Below are 27,119 nucleotides of genomic sequence, written 5' to 3'. Positions count from 1 at the left end.
CAGAGGGGAGGAAGGCAGTTCACATGGAGATGGAAAAGCATTGTTTGGTAGATAAGAATGAGTTTAGCAAGAACCCTCACAGTCTCCTGATACCCAGAGTTATCTATGGTGATTGCCTTTCCTGGGGACAGGCCTTTTATCTTAAATTTTTTTTAAGCAGTTAGGGGGGCAGGTCAAAGCTTCTTTCAGAGTCTTTTGTTCTTAAAAATAATCAAGGCAAAGCAAAGAGACACATTTTGGGGTGGCCAATTCTGATATCCCACAATTTCCTCTTGAGACCCTTGACTAATTACATCCCCAGGGACCCCTTTTCCAAATAAGGTCACATTCTGAGGCTCCAGGTAGGCGTGAGTCGGGGAGGGGGCACTATTCAACCCACTCCAGTGGTTTTTAATTGAGATCCTTTTTTTTAAATGATGGTTTAAAAATAATATTACCTTTTATTATTTAAAACTTTCACATTCATTATATTACTGATTTTTATAGCATTTGTATTTACATGAGGTACTTCTATAGCTTCCCCTATAGAAAAGAGTCATTTTCCAGGGAACTCTTGGATGTTCTCTCTCTATTCCTTCACTCACTCCTTTCCCAAGAAGTGATGAGATTAGAGCAAGCTTGATCCATTAGCCCATGTTTAACCAAGAGACGTGGAATTGCCCAGAACATAGCTCTCTGGACACATTTGTGCTCTGAACGCCAAGAGTTTGTGCTTCTGGGCTCTTCCGTAAGCGGGCCCAGCAGAGTCTCTTACTGTGTCCAGCCAAGTCTGTTTTTGCAGTTCTAACTTCTCTGCTGTAACCAAGTAAATAAATCAGAGTCAACCAGGTCCCAAGGCCTAGGGTCAAGGAGTGAGATTGGAAGCCCTGTTACTCTCCATTCCAGCTTTACCAGTTATAAAGCTGATGTGCAATCCCCATTACTCTGTCATCCAGAACTGTAAGAGCAATCAGACAAGATACTAATGTGCCTATTTTTAAAATACAGAAGTTTTAGCTAAAACACTATAAAGGAATTCTTCCATGAAGTGTAGTAAGGCCCAGCTAGTTATTGCTAAAATCAAGAGTTAGAACCTGGATTTCCTGACTCTGTATAGTTGGTGTTTATGCTCACTTTGAGGACCTCCTAATAGAATTCAGATTGGAATTTGCCCAACATTATGGGTAAGAATCGTTGTGTTTTAACACTGTCATTTTTAATTTCCAAGTGGCCACTGTCACTTGCAGTGCTCATGGAGAGGTCAGGAATCCTTGCCTTCATATAAACAATGCTATTACCTATTAAAAGCGGTTAATAAATTATTAATCCTTCTGTAAATCCATAATGTTTCTGAAACCTTTATTTAACAGTTTGCAGTACCTGCTCCAAGAACTGCAAAAACTACTATAGTATCAGGAGTGTGTAAAAGTCCTTGCTATGTCCAAACAGCGTACTATACTGGTTTCCTTCAGCAAATAAATAAATATGAGTTAATCATTGTGTACTTATACTATGCATTCTCTAAGCTGCCAAAACATATCATTGATATTATATGTTCTTTTTAAAAGAATGTCTTTGAAAAATTATGAAGTGGTTTGTTTTATACCATTTTACAGCATTCTTGTTTTCTGTGCTTCAGACAGGTATGTGGAGTTTGTTTTTTAACTGTCTTATTTTGAGGTCTAGTTGGGCATCTTACTGGATTTTCTTATGCGCTATTCTGGAACATACTGTTTTTTGTGTTTTAGATCATTTGAGTGACTGAGACTCGTTCTCTGATGCGTTTTTCATCAAAGCTGCTCAAAACAGTGTGTTGGTTCCTCTGCCATTATAACTGAAATTACTTGATCTTGTTGGATCCTAATTGAAGCTCATTTTTCTCCCTTTTATTTTCAGATATTTGTATCTGCTCTTCTCCGGTGATGATCTTTTACCTTTAGACCACTGGGTGTTTAATACTGAGGCCCATCCTCTACCAGTGTTACATTTATCCAACACCACACTTTCAGGAAATCCTGCTGTTCTATGAAAGCAGCTCCAGAAAGACCATTCTCACCTGTGTTTTGTTTACATGGACCACTACAGAAATCAGTCTGGAGGAGGGGCTTTTAAAAACCTGGACCTCTTAAGTCAACATGGCAGGGTGAAACGTCACTGTTCCCCACAGGACCTTTCAGCTTGTAGATAGCTCAACTTTGAAATGATTCCATTTTGTATCTGACCAAAACATATTCTGGTGTGTGTGGGACAGAGACCTGATGTGCTTTGATTCTTGGTGAAATGGTCACGTGAGAAATTACGCCTGTCACGACTATATTGTTTTTAGAGTCCTGGAATCAGGAGACTAGACTTCCTAAGAATAAGCCAAGAATGTGGAGCATCGTGCAGGAGTTAGAGATGGCCTTTGGAACCAATATACACTTGTTTCCTCCCAAAGTGGAGCAGCTTTCAAATCAAATGTTTACTCATTGTTTATCCCTTTTTTCTCCATTTTAAATAATGGAATGAACTAAAATAAACAACACCAGAAGAACAGTATAACTGCAGCAGCAGCAGGAGGACGCGAAAAAGAAACAGAAGTACCTATCCCTGTCTGAATTTTCAAGTTTCCCGATGGATGACCAGACTGGCAACCATTTCAAATCCCAATCTATTCCACTAAAATGTCTTGGTTAAATTTAATTTTCTCTGGGGGCGTGATCTCACAAAGAATGCTCTTCAAGTCTTTGTCTCCATATAGAATCATTGAAACTGCTGTTTGTCACAAGCACTGCTTACGAGCCTGGGTTGGGATTTTGTGCATGTTGTTCAGTCTAGTGTTGGTAGCATGATAAAAAGTGGGAAAAATGCCAAGTTTGTTGCCCTGAAAACTGTTGTGAGAGAAAGCCGTGGTTTTGTTGGTAGGAGATTATTTCCCCCAAACCAGCAAATCTACCAAGTAAATTTTATCCACTTTTAACCTCATTATAAACTTAGTAGAATCCCTCAACTTACAGCCTTATTTGCGTGGCTCGGCAAAATTCACCATGCTATTATGCAGCTCTGAATTTACCTTGATGAGTCAAATTACTTTCACAACTTTTTAAATCAACAACAAAATACAGTGAAACTTCCTTAAATATTCTGTCTGACATGGGAACAAGGGATCCTTTATTTATTATCTCATCAGATAAGTGAGCTTTTCACAAATATTTTATGTACAAAAAGAAATTCAACCTGTATTTCTCCAAGGATATTTATACAAATCCAAAGAATTAATCAGAAAAGCTTCAAAATAATTTTTAGTGATAAAAGTGTGGTATAATTCATCATATTACAGGAAATTTATATCCATATATCCAAGGGACTTTCTTTTACCATCAATAGATTTTGCAATGATATTTCTTTTTAAGGAAATTACTATTTCTTTATATTTTGTGGGAAAGAACTTAAATTTATCAGGAACTATATTGTAAGATAAATAGCTAATGATTATAAATTTTCTGACCCTTGAATTTATGTCACAGTGCAAGATACTTTTTTCTTCTTTACATTTAATACAAACAGCTTACTTTGATGATAAAAGTTGGGAGTAATATAATTAATTTTGATATTTGCTCTGATTTTGAAGATTTCATGAAACAATGTTTGTGCAAGAAGCTCACCTTGGAATTCTGAAGGTTTATTTCCTTATTTTGATAGCTTTCCTTTTTAACCTTTTATTAGCATGTAGTAGATTTAAATTGGGAAAAGATTTAATAAATTAATATAATTAAATATTTTCTAAGGGTGATCATCTTATACCACAAATAGTCAAACAGTCCTCACAGTTCAGTAAGTGATCCATGAATGTAACCACCCCAAGAATTTTCAGGATACATAGAAAACAAGGAGGGACAGCCAGTTGCATTGAGTTTTTAAGAGAGTTAAAGTTTAGCACATATTTTGAAATTGTAATATCTTTTACTTCTTGAAAAATAAAAATTTTTAAATGAGGAGGGTAGATGACTGTAACTTGAGAAGAGAAAGGGAAAGTATTTGCTTCTCAAAAATGTTTGCCCTCATTTTTATCCTAAAAATAGCACAAGCCCACTTATGAGTCACTGAAAAATGAAAAATTTGAGTTGGCAGAACCCAGAGCTGTGCAGAGGGCAATGAACCTTCCCTACTTTGTTTGGAAGAATGCAGAGTGAAGGGACCTTCCTGGTTCCCCAGGAACTTCTCAAGGAATGAGAAGACATAACCCCCAGCCCCAAGTGCTCTCTTTGTATTTCTCAGATGACTGGAACATAAGAGAAGGCAGAGGAGTGTACGAGCATGGCCAGCTCTGGTACAAAAAAGCGTTTGAGAGGGACAGTGAAAGGGTCTTCTTTACCCACCCGCTGCCTTCTTATGATGATGAGAAGATTAGAGCTTATAACAATGCCTCCATTTTTTTCTTCTCTGAACACCAAAGGCAATTAAATTAAAGTCAGCTACAAATGACTTGCCAGTGTCTTCTTTTATTTTTGTTAACAGAGTTTTGCAATTATTTCCTCCAAGATCAATCCTTATCCTTTTTCTGCTTAGTAAAGTATTTACTTTGCTGCTTAGTAAAGTAAAATATTTACTATATTCTTAGTAGTAAAGAGTATTCTTTACTTTCTTCTGTCCTTTACAGTCCTTTGCATTTTGTAGACCTTATTACTCAGGTTAAATACTCATTACATTTATAAGACCTTCTGCAAAGAGCCTAGAAATGCTTCTTTCCAGGTGCCTCTTGAGAGAGCTGACGCTTCACTTTGTGCCTCTGGCACAAAGGTGCAGAGTAGATAGTTCAGTTGGTACATAAAAGGAAAAAAAAAAGAGATGTTGAACACCCCTCTAACTTCTACATTTGTTTCTCTTTTAGAATTTTAGCATCACACTTTTTGGTTCAAACCAGTATGAAGTTGTTAAAACCCAGAGCCTGTGGCCCTAACCAAAAAGAAGTCCCAGCGCAGAAAAATAAGTCCCCGTCAGAGGGTTCTTACTTTCTGGTGGGTCGCACGTGTATGCTGTTTTATGTCTCTCTGACACCAAATTATTCCTGTCTTTGAGCACATGTTTATATGTAAAAGTAAAACCTGGGTATTGAGGTTTTTAATTATTAATTACATTAATTTTCATTTTAACTATTAAATACATTAAGGAATATTAATGTATTCCTTTTGTGGATTATTGACCCTGATTCTCTGTGACGTCGTCTAGGGCAACCCAGGGCTTCACTTGGTAGATGTTAATCAAGCAGATTGAAATTTCGATCAGCTTCTCATTTCCACCCTCCATGGCCGAAGTCTTTGTCAAATCTACAAATTTGTTGATGAAAGATTGTGTTTGCCATTCTCATTACACAATTTCTCCTTAAGCCTGGATTTCTTTGAGTGAATGCATGAGTGAGTGAGAGAACAAAGGAACAAACATGGAGACCCTACTATGTGCCAGGCACCGGGCTAGGCACTTTTCAAGCATTAGAACATTTCGTGATTCCAGTGGCAATTTCTGTATAAGAGTAGTTCATACCATTTTAAATGTTTTCCAGTATGAATCATATTACAGATCCTTAATATTATATTTCATTTAAATTAAAGAGGAAACGAAATGGTTTATAATATATTTTAAACAATGTGTTACTATATAAATACTAACAGCTATAATTCTAGTTAATAACTAAAGTCTCTTGGAAAATGTCAAGGAAATAGTTGATTTCTGATGCAACTTTGACTAAAATATTTACTTTAGAAAGAAAGAAAAACATTCTTATTTTGCTATATCACTTTAATTACATAATTAAAAATTAGTGTTTTATAGAAGTGCTGTTTATTATATATTCAAAAAATTTTGTCACATAATTCAAGGGTAAAACTTGCAGTTATAAGTTGTTTTTGCCCTGCTGTAGGTCCTACTAATGGTCCCATGCTCTTAAATATAAAGAAAAATATACTAAAATATTTCTAAGTTCCAAATAACAGTTCCTACTAACAGTATTTTGAGTTCTTTTCTTTAGGTCTCCTTACCCTCAAATTGGCTAGCTCATATCTTATCCACTCTTTACGTAAATACAATTATACACAGGGAGATTTTTAATACTGTCTGTGTGTGTTAAAAATACGGTTGTTAACTGGTTTTGGCTGCACAAATTCTAAGCAGAATATTTGAGCAACCAAATATGATCTGGAGATGTTTTAATGCACTTACTCTGGTTCGAGAACATTGGTGAAGATGATTTTCTGTTACTTTAGCTCGTTCAGATCATGATGGAGTTGTTCTTTTTGATCTATAATGGTCAGCAAGCTTTTCTGTAAACAGCCAGATATGAATATTTTAGGCTTTGTGAGCCATACGATCTCTATCTCTAGTACTCGGTTCTGCCATCAAAACGTGAAAGCAGGCATAGACAATATGTAAATGAAGAGGTGTAGCTGTGTTCCAATAAAACTTTGTAATGAAGGCTGGATTTGGCCCGTGGGTCATAGTTGTTAACCCTTGATCCCAAGTTTAATTTGTGGAAGACTCTGTAATTTTTGATTTGCATCTTTTTTCTGTTTTGAGTTACATAATTTATCTTTAAAGCAAAAAGATGTGTGTACGATTGTATGTATTTGTGTAACCTAAAGCTATATATTTTGTTGTCTTGAAAATAGACATATTCTTCCAGAGTTTGTTCAGGTTTCAATATGATATGACTATCATGAAAGAGGTGGATTTTTTGTTCTTAGGATGTGCTATCAACCAGTATCCTTGCCTTGTCATTTAATGCCACAATTCCAGAGTTCCCATGTGACAGGAAGAGTCTCTGTGGTGTCAAATTACATTCTCTGTAAGTTCACCCTGCTCGTTGACCTTTGCACTAGGACTCTGGATTGCTGGAGCTGCAAAAATTCCTCCCCTTGAGTACTTTTTAGACCCCTGTGACAAGAATATGATAGAATTTCTGACCTTTGTGCTGTAGAAATCAATCTCTTGAAAAATTTTAAGCAACAAAGACTGGGTTATGTGCCTCATTTGCCATTTAGCAGCCACTGTTCCTTTTTTAGACTGTAAAAGGGTCCTGCACCTGTTACCTCTAGAGCAGCCTAAATCCAAGTACAAAGCACAGGTATATCCAAAAGCAGTTTCCCTTCCTCTTTTCTCGCATAATACTTCACATCCTTTACACATCAATGGCATTATTTCCAAATGCCAATACACATCATCTTTAAATTAAAGCATCTCTTGCCCTCAGCCTTGCACTTCCACTGTTGAACGACTGATCCATTTTAAACTTTGTTTGAGCCCAGCAGAACTCATGAAATTGCTCATAAAATTACCTGACACCTATTACTCGTATATGCATTGCAATGCACCAATCATCCTGAGAGAATAGATTTTTCACTAAGAAGTTCATCAAGTATTTCAGTATTTTTTGGAAACTCTAGAGGAGGCAAAGCCTGTGTTCAGAGTGGTAGAGGGAGCACATTATAAATGAGCTGCCTTTCTAAGTCCAACATGCTGTACAGATGGCTTCAGCTGAGTGTCAGTGTAAATACACAAACACATAAACCCACATACATACATGTTCGTATGCAGAGGATTTCCAACTATTGCAAATGTCTTGCAGCTCTTTGAATGCTACAGAACTCTACTGCAAATTGCGTACCAGAAAACTACATGGAGATAAGCTCAGCTCTTTCTTGGGAAAAATTGTGTTTTAGAAAATTTAGAAATTAGTTTCCATTGGATTAATTAAATTATCTCCAGTTTTAATTACTGGATTTGGAATTTGAAGTGCTGTCCCTCAGTCTCACTGGTCTCAAATTCACTGATAGAGTTTTTCCCTAAACTAATAAGTGGGGTTAGTATAACCTCCGAAATCAGTACCCACTGGCTGCTCCTGGACTGATTTCCAGTCATGCTCTCCATGTGTAATTTTTACAAAATAAAGGTAATATTGTATATTAAAGATCAAATAAAGATATTCTTTAAGTGAAAAGTCATCATTTGTCCTTCATTTGCACCCAGTGATGGCAGCCCAGTTCAGTCATCCTCCTATTTACAGAGCAACTTTGGCTTTCACAGTAAATGTAATCGACAGTCTCCTACATTCAGAGAGTATTTCTTTTGGTTCAGCTAATCATCATATTCTTTGATGTTATAGAGAGACGAAGAGCTTGCTTTTAAAGGGTGGTTTTTATTCCATCTAATTTTAAGAAAACAAACTATAGACCTATATGGCTTAATACTGTAAGATTTTATAGGAGGAGGAGGAGGAGGAGTGGTACTAGTAGTAGTACTAGTAGTAGTACTAGTAGTAGTAGTAGTACTAGTAGTAGTAGTGTCCAGCCTCTGAGATCTTCAAGCTTAAAAATTGCCTCAGTCGGTGGATCTCATTCTGTCGCATTGAAATCTGACCCGGCCCTGCGTAAGTGATTCTTGGGCAGAAATAGGCCTAAGGAGCTTGAGAAATAGGATCAGCTAGACTGTAGTAGTTTAATCTATCAATGCTATAAAAGTACAGGATATTTAAAACTCTGTACCCATGGAGCATCAAAGAAGGTAGTGGTAAAGCCTGAAATAAAAGCTAATTTACATCCTCAAGGCCTGATTCTTCCTGGCAGAGTGGATTTCAACTTGATCAAAAATTTAAACTAGGAAATGTATATTGCGGATGTATCAAAATTAGTGGTGGACTTACCTTTTCAGAAGCAATTAAAACAGGACCAGGTAAAAGAATAAGGTTCTCTGACTAATTTGATAAAATCTGGACCTCTCTCTGTTTGCCAGATGCCTGAAATTTCCGTCATTTCATCAGGTTACAAAAGACTGACAGCATGCAAATAGCATTCATGTTAAGAGTATGGGTTCAGGAGGTGACGTCAGCATCATGGCAGAGTAAATTCTCCTGGTAATCTCTCTCCTCCAACAAGAAGAGTATGGGTTCATCATAGAAACAGAGAGTAGATTGGTGAATGCCAGGGCCTGGGGGGTGGGGGAAATGGGAAGATGTTGGTCAAAGGGTGCAAACTTACATTTATGACAGAAGTCCTGGGGATGTGATGGACAGCATGGTTGGTGACTATAGTTAACAATACTGTATTGTATACTTAAAAGTTGCTGAGAGAGTAGGTCTTCAGTGTTCTCACCACACACACAAAAAAGATAACTGTGAAGTGATGGATATGTTAACTAAGCTTATTGTGGTCATCACTGCACAATATATACATAAATCATGTTGTACACCTTAAATTTGCACCATGTTATGCCAATTATATCTCAATAAAGCTGTTAAAAAAACAGTACTGGTTCAGATGGTGAGATACTTCACCTTGTCAGCTGACCTAACACGAATTTCCTTTTTTTTAAATTTTTTTGTGATAAAATTTACTATTTTAACCATTTTTAAGTGTACACTCCAGTGGCATTAATAACTACATGAACAGTGTTAGATTCGCTCATCACTATTTCCCAGAACATCATTAATCTCTGTAACCATTAAGCATTAACTCCCCTTCCTTCCCTTTTCTCAAGAAAATCAATTTTCTTGCCTGTAAAAGGGGAATAATACAGAATTTTTAGGAGAATTAAATGAGAAAAATCTCTGTGCCTGGCCAGAAATATGCTCACAGCTTTGGTAGCTGTTTTTAATTATTTTCATTAGCAACAGAATGGAATAAGCATTCCTAAAGGAATAGAAACAATTTAGTACAGAGGGGAGGGCAACTGGAACAGGGCAGTAAAGGGCCGAGAAAACCCTCTAGTTCTACTTTCTTTTTTTAGACATAAGGAAACTGAAACTAAAAGGGTTTAAAATGAAGGCATTAAATAGTCTTTAAGATGGTTTTCCAGTTTTGTCATTCACTATTCTATGAAATAAGACTCGTGCAGTTTTTGTTATTTAAAAAAGTTTAATGGCATGCAAATATATCCATAATATATATGAACCAAGCAGTTTAAGAACTGTATAGTAAAAATCACTTTTTGTTAAAACACATGCAGCAAAAAAACAAACTAAAAGTTATCTTTGTGTGGTAAGGATATGAGAATTAATTTTTCGCTATTTGCTTGTTTAACTTTTTAAAAAAATGAACAGCTTTATTGAGGTACAATTGACATAAAATAAAACTTTCCCGTTCTAAGTGGGAATTTCAGTGATGTTTAGTAAGCTTACAGAGCTGTACAGCACTCCCACAAAGATCCACAAAGGTCCTGCATGCCCATTTACAGTCGATCTCCATTCCTGTCCCAGCCCTTGGCAATCACTCATCTGCCTTTTGTCTTTATAAGTTTGCCTTTTCTGGATGTTTCGTATAAATGACATCATACATATGTAGTCTTTGCATCTGGCTTCTTTAACCTAGCATAGTGTTTTCAAGCTTTATTTATGTTGTAGAAAGTATCAAGAATTTGTTCCATTTTATTGCTGAAAATATTTCATTTTATGGATATGCCATATTTTGTTTATCCATTCAGCAATTGATAGACACTTGGATTGCTTCCACTTTTTGGCTGTTCAGTAATGCTGTGATGAACATTTGCGTACAGGTCTGTGTGGACGTATGTTTTCATGTTTCTTGGGTGTGTGTTTCGGAACGGAATTGCTGGGTAATATGGTAAAGTTATACATAACTTGTTAAGAAATTGTCATACTGTCTTCCAAAGGGACTGTTTTTACATTCCCACCAGCAATGTACAAGGGTGAGAGTACCACTTTCTCCACATCCCCACCAACGCTTGTTGTTGTCTGTCTTTTTTATAGCCATTCTAGTGGATGTGAAGTTGTATCTCAGTGTGGTTTTAATTCGCATTTCCCTAATGACTAATGATGTTGAGCATCTGTGCTATTAGCCGCGCATATGTCTTTGGTAAAACATCTGTTCAAATATTTTGCCCATTTAAAAAATTGGATTATTGGTCTTGTTGAGTTGTAAGAGTTCTTTATATATTTTGTATTTATTTTCTCTAAGATAATAGTTTGTCTTTCTACTTTTTGATGGTGTATTTTGAAATGCAAAATATTTTAATTTTGGTAACGTGCAGTTTATCAATACTTTCTTTTATAGATTGTCCTTTTTTGCCTAATCCAAGGCCACAAAGACTTTAGACCTGTGTTTGCTTCTAAAGGGTTTATAGTTTTACCTCTTCCATTTAGGTCTATGATCCATTTTGAGTTGATTTCTCATGTTTGGTAAGGGTCTAAAGTCATTTTTGCATGTGAGTATCGAATTATCCCAGTACTCTTTATTGAAAAGACTATCCTTTCTCTATTAAATTGCTTTGGCGCCTTTGAGAAATGTCAACTGTAAATGTAAGGTTTTATTTCCATATTCTGAATTTTGTCCCGTTGATCTATATCTTTCCCTGTGCGTGGACATTATGCTGATTACTGTAGCTTTACGGCAGTGGCTCTCAACACAGGGCTGATTTTGCCCTACCTCCCCCGGGAGACATTCAGCAATGTCTGAAAACATTTTTGATTGTCATGACTGGGGAGTGGTGCTACTGGCATCTAGTGGGTGGAGGTCAGGGACAGAGACAATGTTTATTGACTGCTTTTTTCTCCCCAAAATAGGTCACTCTTCTGTTTCTTTGCATATGTTGTCATTTTTTGTTGAAAACTAGACATTTTAGGTAATATGTCTGGATTCTGGTCTGGATTCTGGATTCTGATCTGGATTCTGGTCTGATCTCTTCCACTCAGGGAGGTGGTGGTTGATGCTATTGCTGTTTTTTTTTTTTTTTTTTTTTGCTTAATGATTTCCCTGGACTACTTCTATGGATATTGTCTTTTCTGTGGTGAATGCTGCTGATGTCTCTGCTCAGTCTTGTATCTTTTAAATCTTATTTATATTTTAAAATCTGTCTTCCTAGGAGTCACCCATGTGTCAGTATAGCCTAGTGGTCAGCCAATGATTTGTCAGAGTTGCACTCAAATACCTTTAGCCAGTAAGCGGTTCCACCCTTTGCCAGTGGATCCGTTTGTAGGTTGAGGAACACACGTAAAGTTCAGGCCATTTACAAGTCTTCCCTAGCTCTTGCTTTACCCTGGGCCCTCGCATGTTTTCTGCCTGTGTCCAAAGCCTCACATTCAGCCAGGAATGTATGCAGATAGCTAGGGCTCTCTCTGGTCTCCCCTGAACGTGTGCTCTGCCTTGCCCTTGCATGCAGCGTTCCAAACCACTAGGGATATGTGGCAAGGTACACTGTGTTTGTCTCATTCCATGGATCTATCTCCCTGTTAAATATTTGACCAGTCTGCCAATCTGTTGCTGGTCTCAACCAGAACCAAAACCTCAGGCCAGCTACATTGATCTTTCCCACTGATTTGCCACTGAGATTGCTTCTCTTTCTAACAATGCTGGGGGAATGGAGTTTTTCACACTCAGAATCAAGTCATCCCCTGCCAGCTTGTCCTGCCCTGGGAGAACTGCCTGCTGATGGAGCTGGAAGGGGATGGGAGCAGCCTGAGGCTAAAACACCACACTGTTCTTACCCGAGGGTCAGTCATTTTTCTCGAATAAATGCTTCTTGATTTGTTGTATACCTTTGCTCAATATCTAGAAATTTGGGCCATTTTATTCCTTTTACGGGGAAGGATTTGCTCCTTACTCTGCCATTTGCCATTCCAGGAATAAGTAGAAGATAGATAGATGGGTTGACGGATGGATGGATACTTTTACTGATATGTTTTATAATTTCCTCTACAAATTGTAGCCTTCTTAAAGCTTTACTCTTCCCACCTGAAAGGCCCTATCCACTTCTATCAAAATCCTGCTCAGCTTTTGTGTTCTCACAGGTGGAAGCTTTCCCAGAATCGTCCCTGACTTCCCTAACTTCGAGTGATTTCTTCCATGTTTGCACATCCATCGTTCTTATTCTTAACTCACTTAAGATTTATCACATTCTGCCTTACGTTTATTTGTGGTCATTCCTTTACCCCTCTGCTAGATTGTCAGCTGCTCAAGGACATAGACAGTATCCTAGTCATCTTTTTAATCCACTTAACAACCTAAATACCTGTTGAAAAAGTACCCAGTTCAGACCTCAGTACTCTCCGCCAGACCCAGGCTGCCCCATTTAAGGGTGATTATAGTCCATTTGTCGTGATTTTGAGTTTTCTATCAACGTAAACTTTATCCAAGCCATAGACACTAGGAAAGTCTAAACATTATAAAAGGGACATGGCGTGTACTGTGTCCTTTTTATGCCAATGTGGGAAATACGCAATGCCGTTGGTGCACGGAATGTCAGTAGAGTCTAGAGGGATCTCTGACTGGTCAGGAGTCCAAAATGGTAGCCCTCTATCTTCCCCTGGCTAATTGGGAGGCCTTAGGCAAGTTATTCAACTTCTCTGGACCTCAGTGTATTTTCTATAGAATGAGGGACCTGGATTAGAAAATTTAAATATGATTCATGAGATAATTAAAGTGGTTATTATATTCCACACACATTTATTGAACTTTCACTTACTGTCTCCTGAAGTTCTAATAAGCTTCACGTATACAAAAATCAAAATAAAATCTTCACCCTCAAACAGGGACTGGTCTGCTTAATGTTGTGACACGCGCTCTAACAGAGAAATGCGTCCGTATTATAGGGGTCTAGGAGGAACATCTAATCAAGCTTAGGATAGGTTTGGAGGGCAGAGAAGAATCAAGAAAGATTCTTCAAGTAACTGACATTTGAACTGAATTTTCCGAGGAAACAGACTTTGAAGATAAGGGGAAAAAAGCTGTTTGATAAGGCAAGATACTTGAAGAAGCAGGGGGTTTGAGATCCAAAGCACAGGTGGGAAGACTAGCCTTGAACTTGAGAAGGGACATTCGTTTCACTGAGACCCATAAGACCATCCTCTCATGCAGTCCTTTCCAGGCCCTGAGCCTGCATTGTCCCTGGCCCAGGGTGGGCCAGTAGGGCCACCCACCAAGATCTGCAGGAGTGGCAGCTCCTGAAAGCATGGTCCAGCCATCCACCAATACCAAAGCACCCGTGAGAGGCGAAAAATGAATGTGATTTAGGAAGAGGTTAAGGGACTGCCTGGGAATATTTTTCCAAAATACTCCTCAAAGCTTTGGATGACTCCAAAACAAATTAGCATGCAGACAGTATTTTGAAACAGTTCAGCAGTAATAAGCCAGAGATGTATGCCGCCAGAGGGCGGTGATCTCAGTTTTGTTTCTTTTTTATCTTCAGCTGCTTGAAGCCTGGGAGGCTAGAGATGCAGTGAAGCCTCCTGCTTGAGCTTTTCGATATGCCCTGGCATTGCCTGATGGAGGGGTACCACGGCCCTTGGCTGCTCAGGCGAGCCTGTGACTCAGGACCTGCTGGGTCCTACAGCAGCCTGAGCCCCAGCACAGGATTCCACCTGCCCCGGGCTCATCCCCCACTGAAACCAAGTCAGTGATGAAATGTTTGCCAAACAGAAGACAAATATTGCCTAAAAAAGACTTTTCCATTTCTTTCCAAATGTGACCTCCCTTCCTTTAAAGCCTTTGAACTAATAGGTAAGAGTTATTAGAAGGTGAAAAATATCTCATGTCAGAAGACAGATCTAGAAAACCTCCAGTTTGAACCCTGCAAATGATTTTAGCTCACATAGGACAGTAGATATGTTGTGGAATAGCATATTTAATGACATTTTATAAATCAAATAGTCATTGCAGTTATTCTTATTTATACAACCCTGCTCATGTCCTTTGGGAATTATGTTTTTCTATAAACATTTATTAAACATCTATGTGCCAAGAAGAGGACAAGGCACTGGAGATACCGAGCCAACTGTGACACTTAACTTGTGGATCCGCTGCTGGGCTAACAGAGGATAGACTGGCAAGCCATAAGCTATGTTTTCTGGTAAAGGTGTGTGCCAAATGCTCCTGGAGCTCAGAAGAGAGAAATGCTGGTGAAGGAAAGGCAGGAGGATGTGGCAACGATATGCTGATCTGGAGCCCTGACTCTAAGGCTTCTCCTGGCATGAAACAAGAGAAGTGAGCTCTCCTAAGCAAGGCTGAGGCTTGGGGGCTGGCACCGCGCCTCTCGGAGTGGGCAGAGCTGCTTGGTGGGGAAGAGCGAGTGCCCAGGAATCCAAACCACCCTCCGTCGAGCCTTCAGAGATGAAGCCTTTGACTGAAATGTGGGGAAGGAGAAGTTGGTTGGATGTGGTAGGAGTTTGGCTACAATAGACGAGGGAAAGAAAGACGTTCTAGGAAAAAGAAATGTATTAAAAATGCTGAGGCGAGGGGGAGAGTGCATTTTACAGCCACATCCTTCCAGGCCGGGCGGAGGAACGGTTAGCACAGTGGGTGACATGTTCGAGTGACTGGAGACAGCAGAAGGGGAGGAGACCAGAGAGCTAACAGAGGCCCCATCACCTGGGACCTTGTGATCTGTTGTAGAGAGTTTGGCTTTTACACTGAGTGTGACGGAAGCCCCTGGAAGACTGAGCGAGGTGCATCATCATCTGCTGTGTTTTTAAAGGATCGCTCTGGCTTCTGTGTGGATAACAGATTGTTGGAGGACCAGTTAAGAGGCTACTGAAATAATCCAAGTAAGGTATGATGGTGACTTTGGCCAGTAGTGAGGACAGTGATTTGGCCCATCTTTTGAAGGTAAAAATGACAGGATTTGACAGGATTGTATATGGCTATGAAAGAAAGAGAGAAGTCAAGGTTGACGCCAAAGTTTTTGACTTGAGCAACTGGCAGAATGGCGTTGCCATGTACTGAATGGGAAAGATTAAGATTTAGGAGGGGTGCAATTAGGCGTTTGTTCTTGGACATGTTAATTTTGCGATTCCTATGAGACATCTCGGTGGACATGGAGCGTGAACAATTGACCGTGTGAACCTGGAGTTCAGGGGAGTCTAGGCTGGAGATAGAAATTTGACCGGTCAGCAGCAAGTAGCCATTTAGACTTGTTGAGATCACCTAGGGCGCTAGGTCACTTAGCAGGGACAGAGAAAAGAAACCCCCCAGGACTGAACCCTGGGCACTCCTTCTATTCTGCTTAGAGTCTATGGGAGGAGAAGCTAGTGAGGTGGGAGGAGAACCGGATACTAAGTGAGGAAGTGGTTTAGCACGGTGGGAGTGAGAGCTGCCACTGACAGAGCAAGTAAAATGAGTCCTGAGAATTGGCCATTGGACTTGGCAACCTGGAGATCATTGGTGACCTTGAGAAAAACTGCTCTGTGGAATGGTGGGGCTAAAAGCCAGCTCAGAGTAGGTTCAAGAAGAAATGAGAAAGGAAGAGATAGAGACAGAGAGTGTCAACAACTCTTTAAAGGAGTTTTGCTGCTGGGAGAAGTATAAAAATGGGTGGTAGCCAAATGTAAGAGATATGGAATCAGGAAAAGATTTTCTTTTAGAGGGAGGTATTGTAACATGTTTTGGTTCTGACGGAAATGTCCGTAGAGAGGGGAGATTTGATGTTGCAGGAGAAAGGAGAGCTGCTGGAGCCATATCTCTAGGTAGGCAGTAGCTTCGGGTCCCCTGCACAAGAGGAGGCCACGGCCTCACAGGAGAGTCTGGAAAGTTCGTGCATTGCAACAGTTGGGAGAGCAGAGTGGATGGGGAGAGACACAGATGAGAGAGTATTGGGAGGCGGGAGCATGTGGGTGTTCTCTTCAGATTGCTTCTTTTTTCTCAGTGAAACAGGAAGCAAGACTAATAGTTAAGATTGGGAATGAAGGAGGAGATGTTGGTATTTAAGGAGAAAGGAGGAGATGAGATAAAGGATGAGAAATAGTTTCATAGGAAAGAGGGAGTCTGAAGGACAGGGGAACTGCCTCAGTTCTGTCATCTGTCACCTGGACTAAGGAGGTCGCCTACGGACTTTCTGTCAACTCTCACACTGAGGACAATTTAAAAAGCCAAAAGAGATTTTAAAAAGAAAAGAAAAACCTCTTTAAAAGCATTTAAGAACTAGAAGCTAGTGAGGGATCAGTCATCGGTCAAAAATCTAAGAGAAGTGAACCCAAAGAAGTCAGCCCAGTACTCAAGGCTACCTCTGCTGGAGAGCATTGGTAACGAGGGAGAAACATCTGGACACTGCGTTCCTCCACTGCGCTGCAGGGGCGCAGCAAAGTCAGCTGCGTTGGATTCCCAGTCCTTTGGGCTCCCCTTCAGTTCTCCATGCATCTGGGGGACACTGCTGGGTGCACCTAAGCACTGTGAGGAGAGGACGAGGGCAGGGCCTCTGTCGTCCAGTCCCAGGAGCTTGGGGAAGGGCAGGTCATGCGGTTGTCCCCGAGGCCCAAGTGAAAATGCACACATGACCTGGAGGTTGGATTGTCTCTTCCTCTCATCCACCTGGGGAAGCAGACAGCAGTGTGGTGAAAGGAGGGGCCCCAGATGAGCAGGGAGGAGAGAAGGACATGCTTGGGGTGGGAGCGGCGGTGGGGTCTTCCAGGGACCCTGCGCACAGGCCTCCCACCCTCCACAGCACGGCCTTGCCACTCTCCGGGAGCAGGGAGCTGCAGAGCATGCCAGCCTCCACCCTGCACCCCAGGGGCTTGTATCTGACATTGCTTTTCAGAGGCTCTCTGTCCTCACACGTGAGTCCCCCGCCTTCAGCATAGCACACAAGCCTCTCCGTGCTCTCCCCAAGTCTGCCTCGTCACCCGCCATTCCCTGCTTCACTTCTCACACTTCACCAGCACCAAAGTGGGCAGCTCAGCTGGCTGACAGGGAAAGGAAATAAACTAGGCCATAGGAGTCAGAGGGACAAAGAATGTACACATGCAGTGCGCATATGCAGGATGGAGGGAGGTGAGGTGAAGCAGGCGTGTAAGTGTGGGAAAGTGTGCAAGTATATACGGCTAAGTGTTTCACTCTGTGACCCTCGAGAAGGGTTACACATGGTGGGGGTTGATGGCCTGGGCTGGCCCCCAACCCTCCCTGCTGGAGTCCTGCCCCTCTTGACTACAGCCACGTTCAGCTGATGGGGACCAGCAGGAACCCCTGTTTAGGAATCCCTGTGCTTAGTGAAGGGCATTTCAAGCCAGAAAGGATGAAGCCAAAGGTAGCCAGCTACCCTCTGCCCTGCACGGAGGGCCCAAAGTAGCCCCTGTGTCCTGTCCCTAGTCAAGATCGGCAGACACTGAAGAGTGACCGGATGTGGCTGTGCGCCTGTGTCTGTCAGTCTGCTTCAACTCAAGGAGCAGGAACCAACCTTGGCAACTTAAGCCAAAGGGATCTGTGAGAAGGATAGACAGGGCTCAGCCCACCTGCGGAAAGCTGGAGGCACAGGCATGGAGAGTGGGTAGGAAGCAGGGATTCGGGAAGCCAGGCGCAGCCTCCGCTGGGGGACATGGCAGACCTGTTTTCAGTGGCCCCTTGCTTTGCAACCTCATCTGAGGTCTGAAGTTTGTGTTTGGGGTGAACAGTGGAGAGGGGTCCAGTGACGCTCTGGCCAGCAGGCAGAGGGAGCCTTCTGCCCATTAAGACTCCCGTCGTAAGGCATTCCCTAAAACTCGGGAGGCTGTCTAGGTGCTGGCAAGCAGCCACAGCAGAAAAGAGACAGTCTATAAAGTCAAACGCTTGAGGTGCAGATCCAGGTCCGGTGCACATTCACTGCCTGTGAGCCACGAGTCTAACATCTCTGCGCCTCAATCTTCGCATCTGAAAAATGGAATAAAAAGACACCTCTCACAGGGTGGTTGTGAAGATTAAGTAGCTCGTCCCACACAGCATCACTAGGCCGGAGCAGCGGAGGCTCAGATCTCCTTGTTCCCTTAACAGCTGTCCTGCTGGACGGGAGCCGGGCCCGGGAGCCCGGGCTTCGCTCACAGACTCCCCACTTGGCTCCAGCCTTGCTCGACAACTCCCAGGCTGCTTTTAAACTACTCCCAGCAGCTTTATAGGTGGAGGGGAGTTGCCATACTTCTTGTGAAGACTATAAATCTCTCTATAACTCAGGCTCTTGTCGTTCACCTTAACAATAATACCCTTGTATTCCAAAGCCATTAAAATGCCAGGCACCCTGCTTTGCATTACGAACATCATCTCGTAATCCTCCTAACAAAGCATGGGGTAGGTACTATGGCCACTCCCATTTTCAGAGGAGGAAACTGAGCCTCAGAGAGACTATAAGTCTCTCCCCCATGGGCATTTGAAACGAAATCGTGTGTTCCTAACCACTAGGCAATACTGCCTGTGACAATGGCGGATTGACATTAGCCATTTTAGCTCACTTCCTTGAGAGCCAGTGCCCACTGGAAAAGTTACATGGATCCTGCAGTTTCTTTCAGAGCTGGGGGCGCCTCTTCTTCCACATCCTGGTCCGAGCTTGTTGCCAGGCTAGGGTGCCAGCTGGAGCTCTGGGCTGCGCACAGGGATCTGCACCCAATGGAGATCTCAGGAGCCTGGCCAGCTTCCTCCCTCAGGGGAGCAGAGGACGCAGCACCAGAGCCGGTGGGCCGCATGACCCCGAGGCTCCTCTCTGCCGGGGCTGTGGCTTACAGGAGCTGTGCTGTCCACGGTGCAGTCCCTCAAGTCCTCAGGAGTGAGATGAGGAGGAGCACTGCTGGATCCTTCCAGGCATGTCGAGGATATTCTCTTGAAAATGGGAGCAGTGCCACGCAATTGTGTGCGGTTCCCTCTGGGCACTTGGGGCCCAGCCCTCTTCAGCCTGAATACTGGGAAACGCAGCCCTGTTTGTGGAGGACGGAGGGAAGCAGCTCACACTGGGCTCTGGCGGAGCTGGCGCGTTTCATTTTATGCCTTTGATGAAATGTTTCTAAGAAACACAAAATGAAACATTCTGAGAGTTGGGTATTTTTCCACTTGGCAAACATTTATGATTTATAGGGCACATGCTACTCCTCGCTTACGCTAGTCCTTTCCTTCTTCCTCCACCCACATTCTCTGTGAGCCCAGCCCAGGCTGAGGGCCCCGACCAGCTGTGCACATGCAGCTCACAGGGCCTTCCCCCTTGGTGGGGAGACAGCAGGAGTCAGCCTGGAGAAGCCCAGCTCCAGCGTCCACACAGCGCCTACAGCTCAGGCTCGTGGACAAGCAGAGTTTCTTGAAAAGTAAGAACAGGGAGGCAGAGTGCTTGTTGGCCTTTCCAGGAGTGAGAAGATGCCAGAAGAGCCCTTGGTTGACATGGTTCCTGGGTTCCCAGTAACATCAGAAGAGCAGAGGATGCAAAGGGCAAAGCCAGGTGGTGAAGCCATCAAGCAAAGCTTCCCCTAGGTTTCAGTACTTGGGCTTGGAACCACCAGCCCCCTCCTACAAGAGGCTAGAATTTTTTAAAAATCTCGCTGGAAGGGGTCCTAGAGACTGTCCTTGGAGACAATTTGCAAATTAGGACAACAAAAAGAAGAAAAGGGGAAGTGGGGGGAAAGGCTTTAAAAAATTCATTCATGCAACATTTTTTGATTTCCAAAGCACATTTTGTAATCATTGGTGCTGAGTTACCGGGGGGTTTGCAAAGATTGGTTCTGTTTAGTCCCTGCCCTCAAGGACCTATCACTGTATTGTCATTTCTGCTTTGCTCTCAGGAGACTTTGAAGGAGGAAAATCACCCTGGAAAGGGTTTCATCCCATCTCGTCTTTTTGTCAATAAATTTTAAATCTGGTTTGTTTTGGCAAAAGTGACTCAGCTAACAATTAGGTTAAAGACATTTTTAACTAGAGTTAGTGTAGCCAATATGGGTTTAATTGAAGTCAACAAACACTGAGTGAGCATCTGTTACCCGGCAGGTACTGGGCTAGGCACCAGGGGTGCAGAGGTGAGGGAGCTAGGGTCCCTGTTGTCAGGGAAATCACAGTCTAAACATATCTAAACTACAGGGTAGAAGAAATGCCATAAAAAGGCAGGACGTGCTATTGGTAGAGAGAGTAAGATCGCATGGCTGGAAATGAGGAAAGCTTTCTGAAGAAGGTGGCATTAGAGTTAAACCAACCCTCCCAACTCTACACCCGCTTCTGTCCACCTGTCCAGCCCTCTTTTTCTCTTCCCAGCCAAGTCTATTTATTTATTCATTTAATCCTTCATTCAGACATTCACCAAATATTATTAAGCTCCAAGATGCCCTAAGCACTGTTCTAGACATGGGGTTACAGTGGTGAGTAACACAGATCAAGTCACAGCCATGTGCATACATTCCAGTGGGGTGGGGATGGGCAACAGATACCAACAAATGAATAAATAAATATATCATAATGTCAGCGATGATGAGTGTTGTAAATTAAAATAAAATAGGGTGGAGGGGACAGATAGTGAGCCTGGTTAGGGAAGGCATGGGTGTTCTGTTTCAAATATGGTGTTAGAAAAGGCTTCTCTGAGGGGGAGACATTTGAGTCAAGATGTAAATGAAGTTGGGCCAGCCCTGGTGGCCTAGTGGTTAAGTTTGGCATGCTCTGCTTCGGCGACCCAGGTTTAGTTCCCAGGTATGGACATATATCATTCGTCTATCAGTGGCCATGCTGTAATGGCGGCTAACACACAAAGAGTAGAGGAAGATTGGCAATAGATGTTAGCTCAGGGCAAATCTTCCTCAACAACAACAACAAAAACCTGAATGAAGTGGCAGAGTGAGCCAGGGGACTCTGGGGGAAGAATATTCTAGGCAACAGAACAGCAAGCACAAAGGCCCTGAAGTAGAAACACGCTTGAACGAGCATAAGCACGGTGAGAGAACTGGGATGGAGAGGCAAGCAGGGGCCAGGCCAGGAAGGGCAATGTCAGGAGTTAGGATTGTAGTCTAGGGGTGATGGGAAGCTGCCAGAGGATTTGATGATCTGATTTGTGTTTTTAAGAGATATTTATGTCTGTGGGGTTGAGAATAAGCTTTAAAAGGTCAAGAAGAGAAGCCAAGAAGACTTGTGGAATATTTTCAATGTAAGAAACAAAAAATAGAGTTGACCTTTCTGATATACAGAAACAGCAAGAGCAGTGAGGCGGGGGTGGTGAGAGGGCACTTCAGAGGTTCAAGCTTGGACATGGCAAGTTTGAAATGTCCGTTAGATATCTGAGTGAGGTACTGAGCAGCACTTGACATTTGGATCTGAACTTCGGGGAGTAATCAAAAGCACCCATTGCCACCCAGAAGGCACATTAGAGGAGAACTAACAAGAGTTCTTCAAGATTCGATATGCAGGAAATGATCAGAACTGCCCTTGCCAGAGCGACTTCTGTAGAAGGATGAGGGTGAAAGCCAAACTGTGGGTGTGAAGACAGTGAGTACAGATTATTCTCTCAAAAGAACCAACATTTGGCTTTGTTAATTCTCTTTTTCTTTGTTTTCTATTTCATTAATTTTCACCCTTGTCTTTCTTTACTTCTTTCTACTTTCTTTGAGTTTTTTGTTCTCTTTCTAGTTTCTTTGGGTGGAGACTTAATTAATTTTCAGCTTTGCTCCTCTTCTAATGGAAGTATTAAGGATATAAAAGTTTCCAAACACCACATATGCTGCATTCCACAAGTTCTGATATGTGGTGATCTCACTATCTTTTAGTTCTGAGTATTTTAAAATTTTCATTATGAACTCTTCTTTGATCCTGCCTCCTGTCTTATCCCAAACAAGGGTGCAATTACAAAGATGAGTTTACTGCAGAAAGCCAACAAAAATGGCAGACAGATTTGAATAACAAATGGAAATTCTAAGGATGAAAAATGTAACTACTAAAATGAAAATTACATTCAATAGATTAAACAGATTAGACACATTGAAAGAGAATTTGTTCAGAACGCAGCAAAGAAATATCAGAAGATAGAAAAAAATGACAGAGAAGTTAAGAGACATCAAAGATAAAATGAGAAGGCCTTAGGTGTCTGATTGGAGTCCTGAAAAGAGAACAGAAAGAGAATGGAGAAGAGGCAATATTAAGGAGATTCCAGAAATGATGAAAAGCATGGATGAACCCACAGATCCAGGAAGCATAACATATCCTAAGCAGGATAAATGAAGAGAAATCCATGTCTAAACTCATTATAGTGAAATGGCAAAATATCGAAAACAGAGAGAAGACCTTGAAAGCAGCAAGAAAAAAAGGACAGATCACTTTAAAAAGACAATTCAAATGACAGCTAACTTCTCAACAGAGAACAGTAGACGGCAGAAGATAGACCATAAAGGGCTAGGTGAAAATAGCTGTCAATCTAGATTTGTGTACTCAGCAAAAGTATTGTTCAAGAATAAGGGAAAATATTTTCAGGAAACAAATTTGAGAGCATTCGCCACCAAGAAAACTATTCTAAAGAGGAACCTTTAAGGGAGAAAATGATGCCAACAGGATGATATGATATGTAAGAAAAAATGGTCACTATCTCAATAAACTCAAAAATTTCTTCTGCTGAGTTAAAAAATATTCTAAACTCTTCAGTTCAGACATCAGAGAGGGAGAAATGGAGCTAAATTCTAGGAGAGGAAGGAAGTTATAGTTCAACTTTAAGACTTTAAGTTAAATATGTATGTTAAACTTTGAAGGTAACCACTAAAAGATGCAAACATTCCAAATGTTCAGAGAGAAGAATATGAAATAAAGGAAATAACTTGATCAATTTTTAAAAGAAGGCAAGAATGAGGAAAGACAGAAATTGTCAGGTTAAAGTAAAACAGTGGGATACTATTTATGCCAGAAAATACTAAATGATAAGGACATGGAAAAGTTAGGTGTCCCCACTGAGGAGTTTAACATAAGGGAAGTGACATGATCAGACGTGTGCTTTAGAAAGAGGAGAGTGCCTGTCACATGGAGTACAGACTGTTGGGGGACGAGACGGGAGGCAGCAATAACAATTAGGAAGCTTCACTGTAGTCTAGGCTGGAAATGAAGAAGGCCTGAGCTGAGGCTGTAATGGTGACAGCAGGGACAGGCAGGGTGGGCAGGGGAGATGAAAAAGACGTCAATTATCCTGAGATAAAACAAAAAATGGCCACGCTCTTAAATTTAGTCAAAATGCCAGCCACAAGCCTCTGATTTCAAACAGAGAAATGTAAGCACTTATGCCAAAACCAGGTCTGAATTCTGAGCCCAACACCAAGGCCTCTGGAACTGTGAGTGACTGACCTTTCTTCAAGTCCAAGTGACATCATGTGTGCTCCAGGTCCAGGCCTTCTAATCCTGCCGTTGAGGGAGGTGGTTGTCAAATTGTCACATTGAAAGCCTGTCTCTGGAATTGTCATTTGATGCTCTGCTCTCAGAAACTAGAAAAACACTGGAGGAGAGAGAGAAACAGACACACATGCAATATCTTAAAACTACCAACTCAAATGTTACTGCAATAAAAATTTCTTCCCTTGGAACAAAACGTGGCTGATTTCAAATGCCTGCTCTCACAAGTCCTTCACCCTCACCATGTGAGGTGATCCTATTATTTTATTAGGCTGGGCGGGGATTATTTTCCACATTTTCTTTTACAGATGAGGAGACAGTGACCAGAATTGATGTGGCTTGCCCAAGATCGCTCAACAGTAAGAAGCGAAACTGAGGATGGAAACTAAGTTGTCTGGTGTGGGGCCAGTTTGTCTTTCTGCTGTCAGGTGTGAACTTGTTTTGGTAATAAGAGGGAGTCAGTGAAAGAGAAACTGGCCAACTCCAGCCTCTATTTCCATCCACCTCCGCCCACTAGTCTTCCTTCTTCTTTATGTAAAGAGGTTTGGTTTTTTTCCAACAAATAAGGAAAATTTTGAGATAAATATAAAGCTTTGCATTTAGATTTTAACAGATTTCTCAAGTTCAAGTGACAGAAGGCAGTTCTTGAGAAAAAGACTAACATCCGAATAATAGTAGTTCTTGAAAGAGAAAGTTGAGGAGGAAGTCATCAAAGGTAGAGAATTTCCCCAGACTAAAAAACATGAATTTACACATTGACAGGACTCTCTGAGTGTCCATCACAAAAGATGAAAATAGACCACATATCTGAAACTGTGACATTTCTGAACACTGTGCACAAAGAAAAAAATCTGAAGAGCTTCTAAAGAGAGTTGGGGGCATAAAATTCATCTAAAAAGGATGAGGAATCAGGATGCATTTGGATTTCTCAATAGTAACCCTGGAAGCAAGAAAATATGAACCATTGCTTTCAATATTCTGTGAGAAAATGATTTCCAACTAGAGTCTTACATTTGGCCAACCTGTCAAGCATGAGGCTGAAATAGACATTGTCAGACAAGCAAGGTCTTAAAAATTTACCGCCTAATGTGACATGCTGCAAAATGGCCAAACTAAAATTGGTATTTGGCTGAAGCCAAAACTCACCATCATTGAATGAACTTCTGAGACACATGACCACACCAGAAATTTTATTTGTAAAGTTTCCTTATAAATATAATTTTATTATTAAAAGTTTTCAAGATTGATTTTTAAGGTTCGGCATTTTAATGCAGGGGCAATCTGTCAGCACTTCAAGCTGCTGGATTACTCTTGTGGTCGTTGTATTTGTCACACTAACAGAGGCTCACTTTCAGCTGAGGTTTGGTGAAGGAGCAAGGTATTTTTAGTGTCTCCTTGCCAGTACAGGGTATCCCTGATGGTGATGTTGCTTCCAAGTTATTAATCTTTTCTTTTCTCTGTGGTAGCTAAGGTAATGCTTATTTCTTTTTCAACTCCTACTTGAAGATTTGTTTGCTGCCGAAGATGCTGTGTAATTGAAGCAGTGTCCCACAAATTGAAGTTTTGTACTGTTGGAATTTTCAGATTTTTGTTCTCATATAAATTTGTATTTCTTTAAAACTTGGGTAAACAGATGTGGAAATGAAGTAGCATAACTAGATTTCGGAATAAGAAAATCTATAAATTTCCATCCGTATCTAAGATTTTATTGCATGCATACCAGTTTCAGCATCTTCCCTAGAGAAGAATGAAAGGAGAGTCTTTTCAACAGGCAAAATTTAAGAAAAAAAATCCCTCTCAAGGTTTATCATTTTGGTAACTTCTCCAGCAGATTTCAGCAAATGAATTCATTTCTCTGCAATCTCCCTTTGGGTGTTAGCAAATCCCAGTATCTTGGTATTACTACCCGACACACACGATATTAAGTCATTTTTAAGATATCAAGCCAGTTTTCAATGTATAATAGCTGCTGTTCCACCTGTGTGACCATCTCATATAAGTAAATGAAAAAATAATCCCAAAGTCATATTGTTTCTCTTTGGCTGAAGAAGAATGATGAAAATGGCCCATTATATTTTTGCTTCAACCTGTAATTCTGTTAAAATATACTGCTGTAATTACATTCCTTTTTTTTATTGAGGTAACATTGGCTTATACATTATATGAATTTCAGGTGTACATCCTTGTATTTTGATTTCTGTGTAGACTACATTGTGTTCACCACCCGAAGACTAATTACCGTCCATCACTGTACACACGTGCCCTTTTACTCCTTTTGTCCAGCCCCTCTCCCCTCCCCTCTGGTAACCACCAATCTGATCACTGTATCTATGTGTTTGTTTGTTGTTGTTGTTTCTATCTTCTACTTATGAGTGAGGTCATACGGTGTTTGACTTTCTCCATCTGACTTATTTCACTTAGCATAATGCAAATGCAAGATTTCATCTTTTTTCATAGCTGAGTAGTATTCCATTATGTATTTAATACATCACTTAAGGATGTGTACAAAATTTTTTGCTTATGATTCCTAAATCAATTATTTTCTTCACTATGATTTTTCTATTGTCAACCTAAAGATTGGTTTTCTGTTCTATGAATGTGTCTTCTGTCAGTTTCACCATCGTGCTGGTGAGATTGCTTTGCCCGCTCCCCTGCCTCACTCCTTGGCAAGCATCCATTGTAGTGACAATATTTATAAAACAAACTCTTCTTGGTTCTGCACGTCTAAATGACTGATGTACAGGTTACAGAAGTAGCATCCTGAATAATGAATATTATTAAAGATTATACTTCCAATAATGGTGGGATGGTTTGTTGGAGATCAACTCTCCCATCAAGAAAAAGTGTAAAAGCTAGACAAAATACGAAAACGCATCTCTTTGAGGGCATCACAGAGTTAGATACAAGGTCACCAGGTCTGGAGTGGCCAGATTCCTGAGAGAAGAAAGATGCACTGAGATGCACCCAGCCTTCTGCAGTGCTCTCTTTTGAGGCATTTGCCAGTATGGGAGCAGCACAGGGCTGAGAGGTTATGGATCTGAGTAGAGCTCTCAGTGGGCTAGAAAAGCTGAGGAAACAAAAGTTTGAGTCCTGGGATCACCAAGAACA

At 41.2% G+C, this 27,119-nt stretch overlaps 1 protein-coding gene across 10 annotated transcripts in view; it reads left to right on the top strand.

Annotated features, from left to right (window-relative positions):
- Positions 1 to 26,805, top strand: part of MAN1A2 (mannosidase alpha class 1A member 2) — a 209,398-nt gene extending 182,593 nt beyond the window's left edge. For 7 of the 10 annotated variants that reach the window (XM_070608059.1, XM_070608058.1, XM_070608063.1 and 4 more), the window contains exon 13: positions 1,876 to 7,952. In XM_070608059.1, coding sequence (XP_070464160.1) covers positions 1,876 to 2,008 — 133 coding nt within the window. In that variant the 3' untranslated portion in view covers positions 2,009 to 7,952. Of the gene's footprint in view, positions 1 to 1,875; positions 7,953 to 24,319 lie in introns of those variants that run through there. The other 3 variants (XM_070608060.1, XM_070608065.1, XM_070608062.1) reach the window with 2 other exon arrangements.
- The last annotated feature ends 314 nt before the right edge of the window (positions 26,806 to 27,119 follow it).

This window comes from Equus przewalskii, unplaced genomic scaffold, assembly GCF_037783145.1.
Source record: "Equus przewalskii isolate Varuska unplaced genomic scaffold, EquPr2 ChrUn-13, whole genome shotgun sequence".
Lineage (NCBI taxonomy): Eukaryota > Metazoa > Chordata > Mammalia > Perissodactyla > Equidae > Equus > Equus przewalskii.
This window is presented reverse-complemented; position numbering and strand designations above follow the sequence as displayed.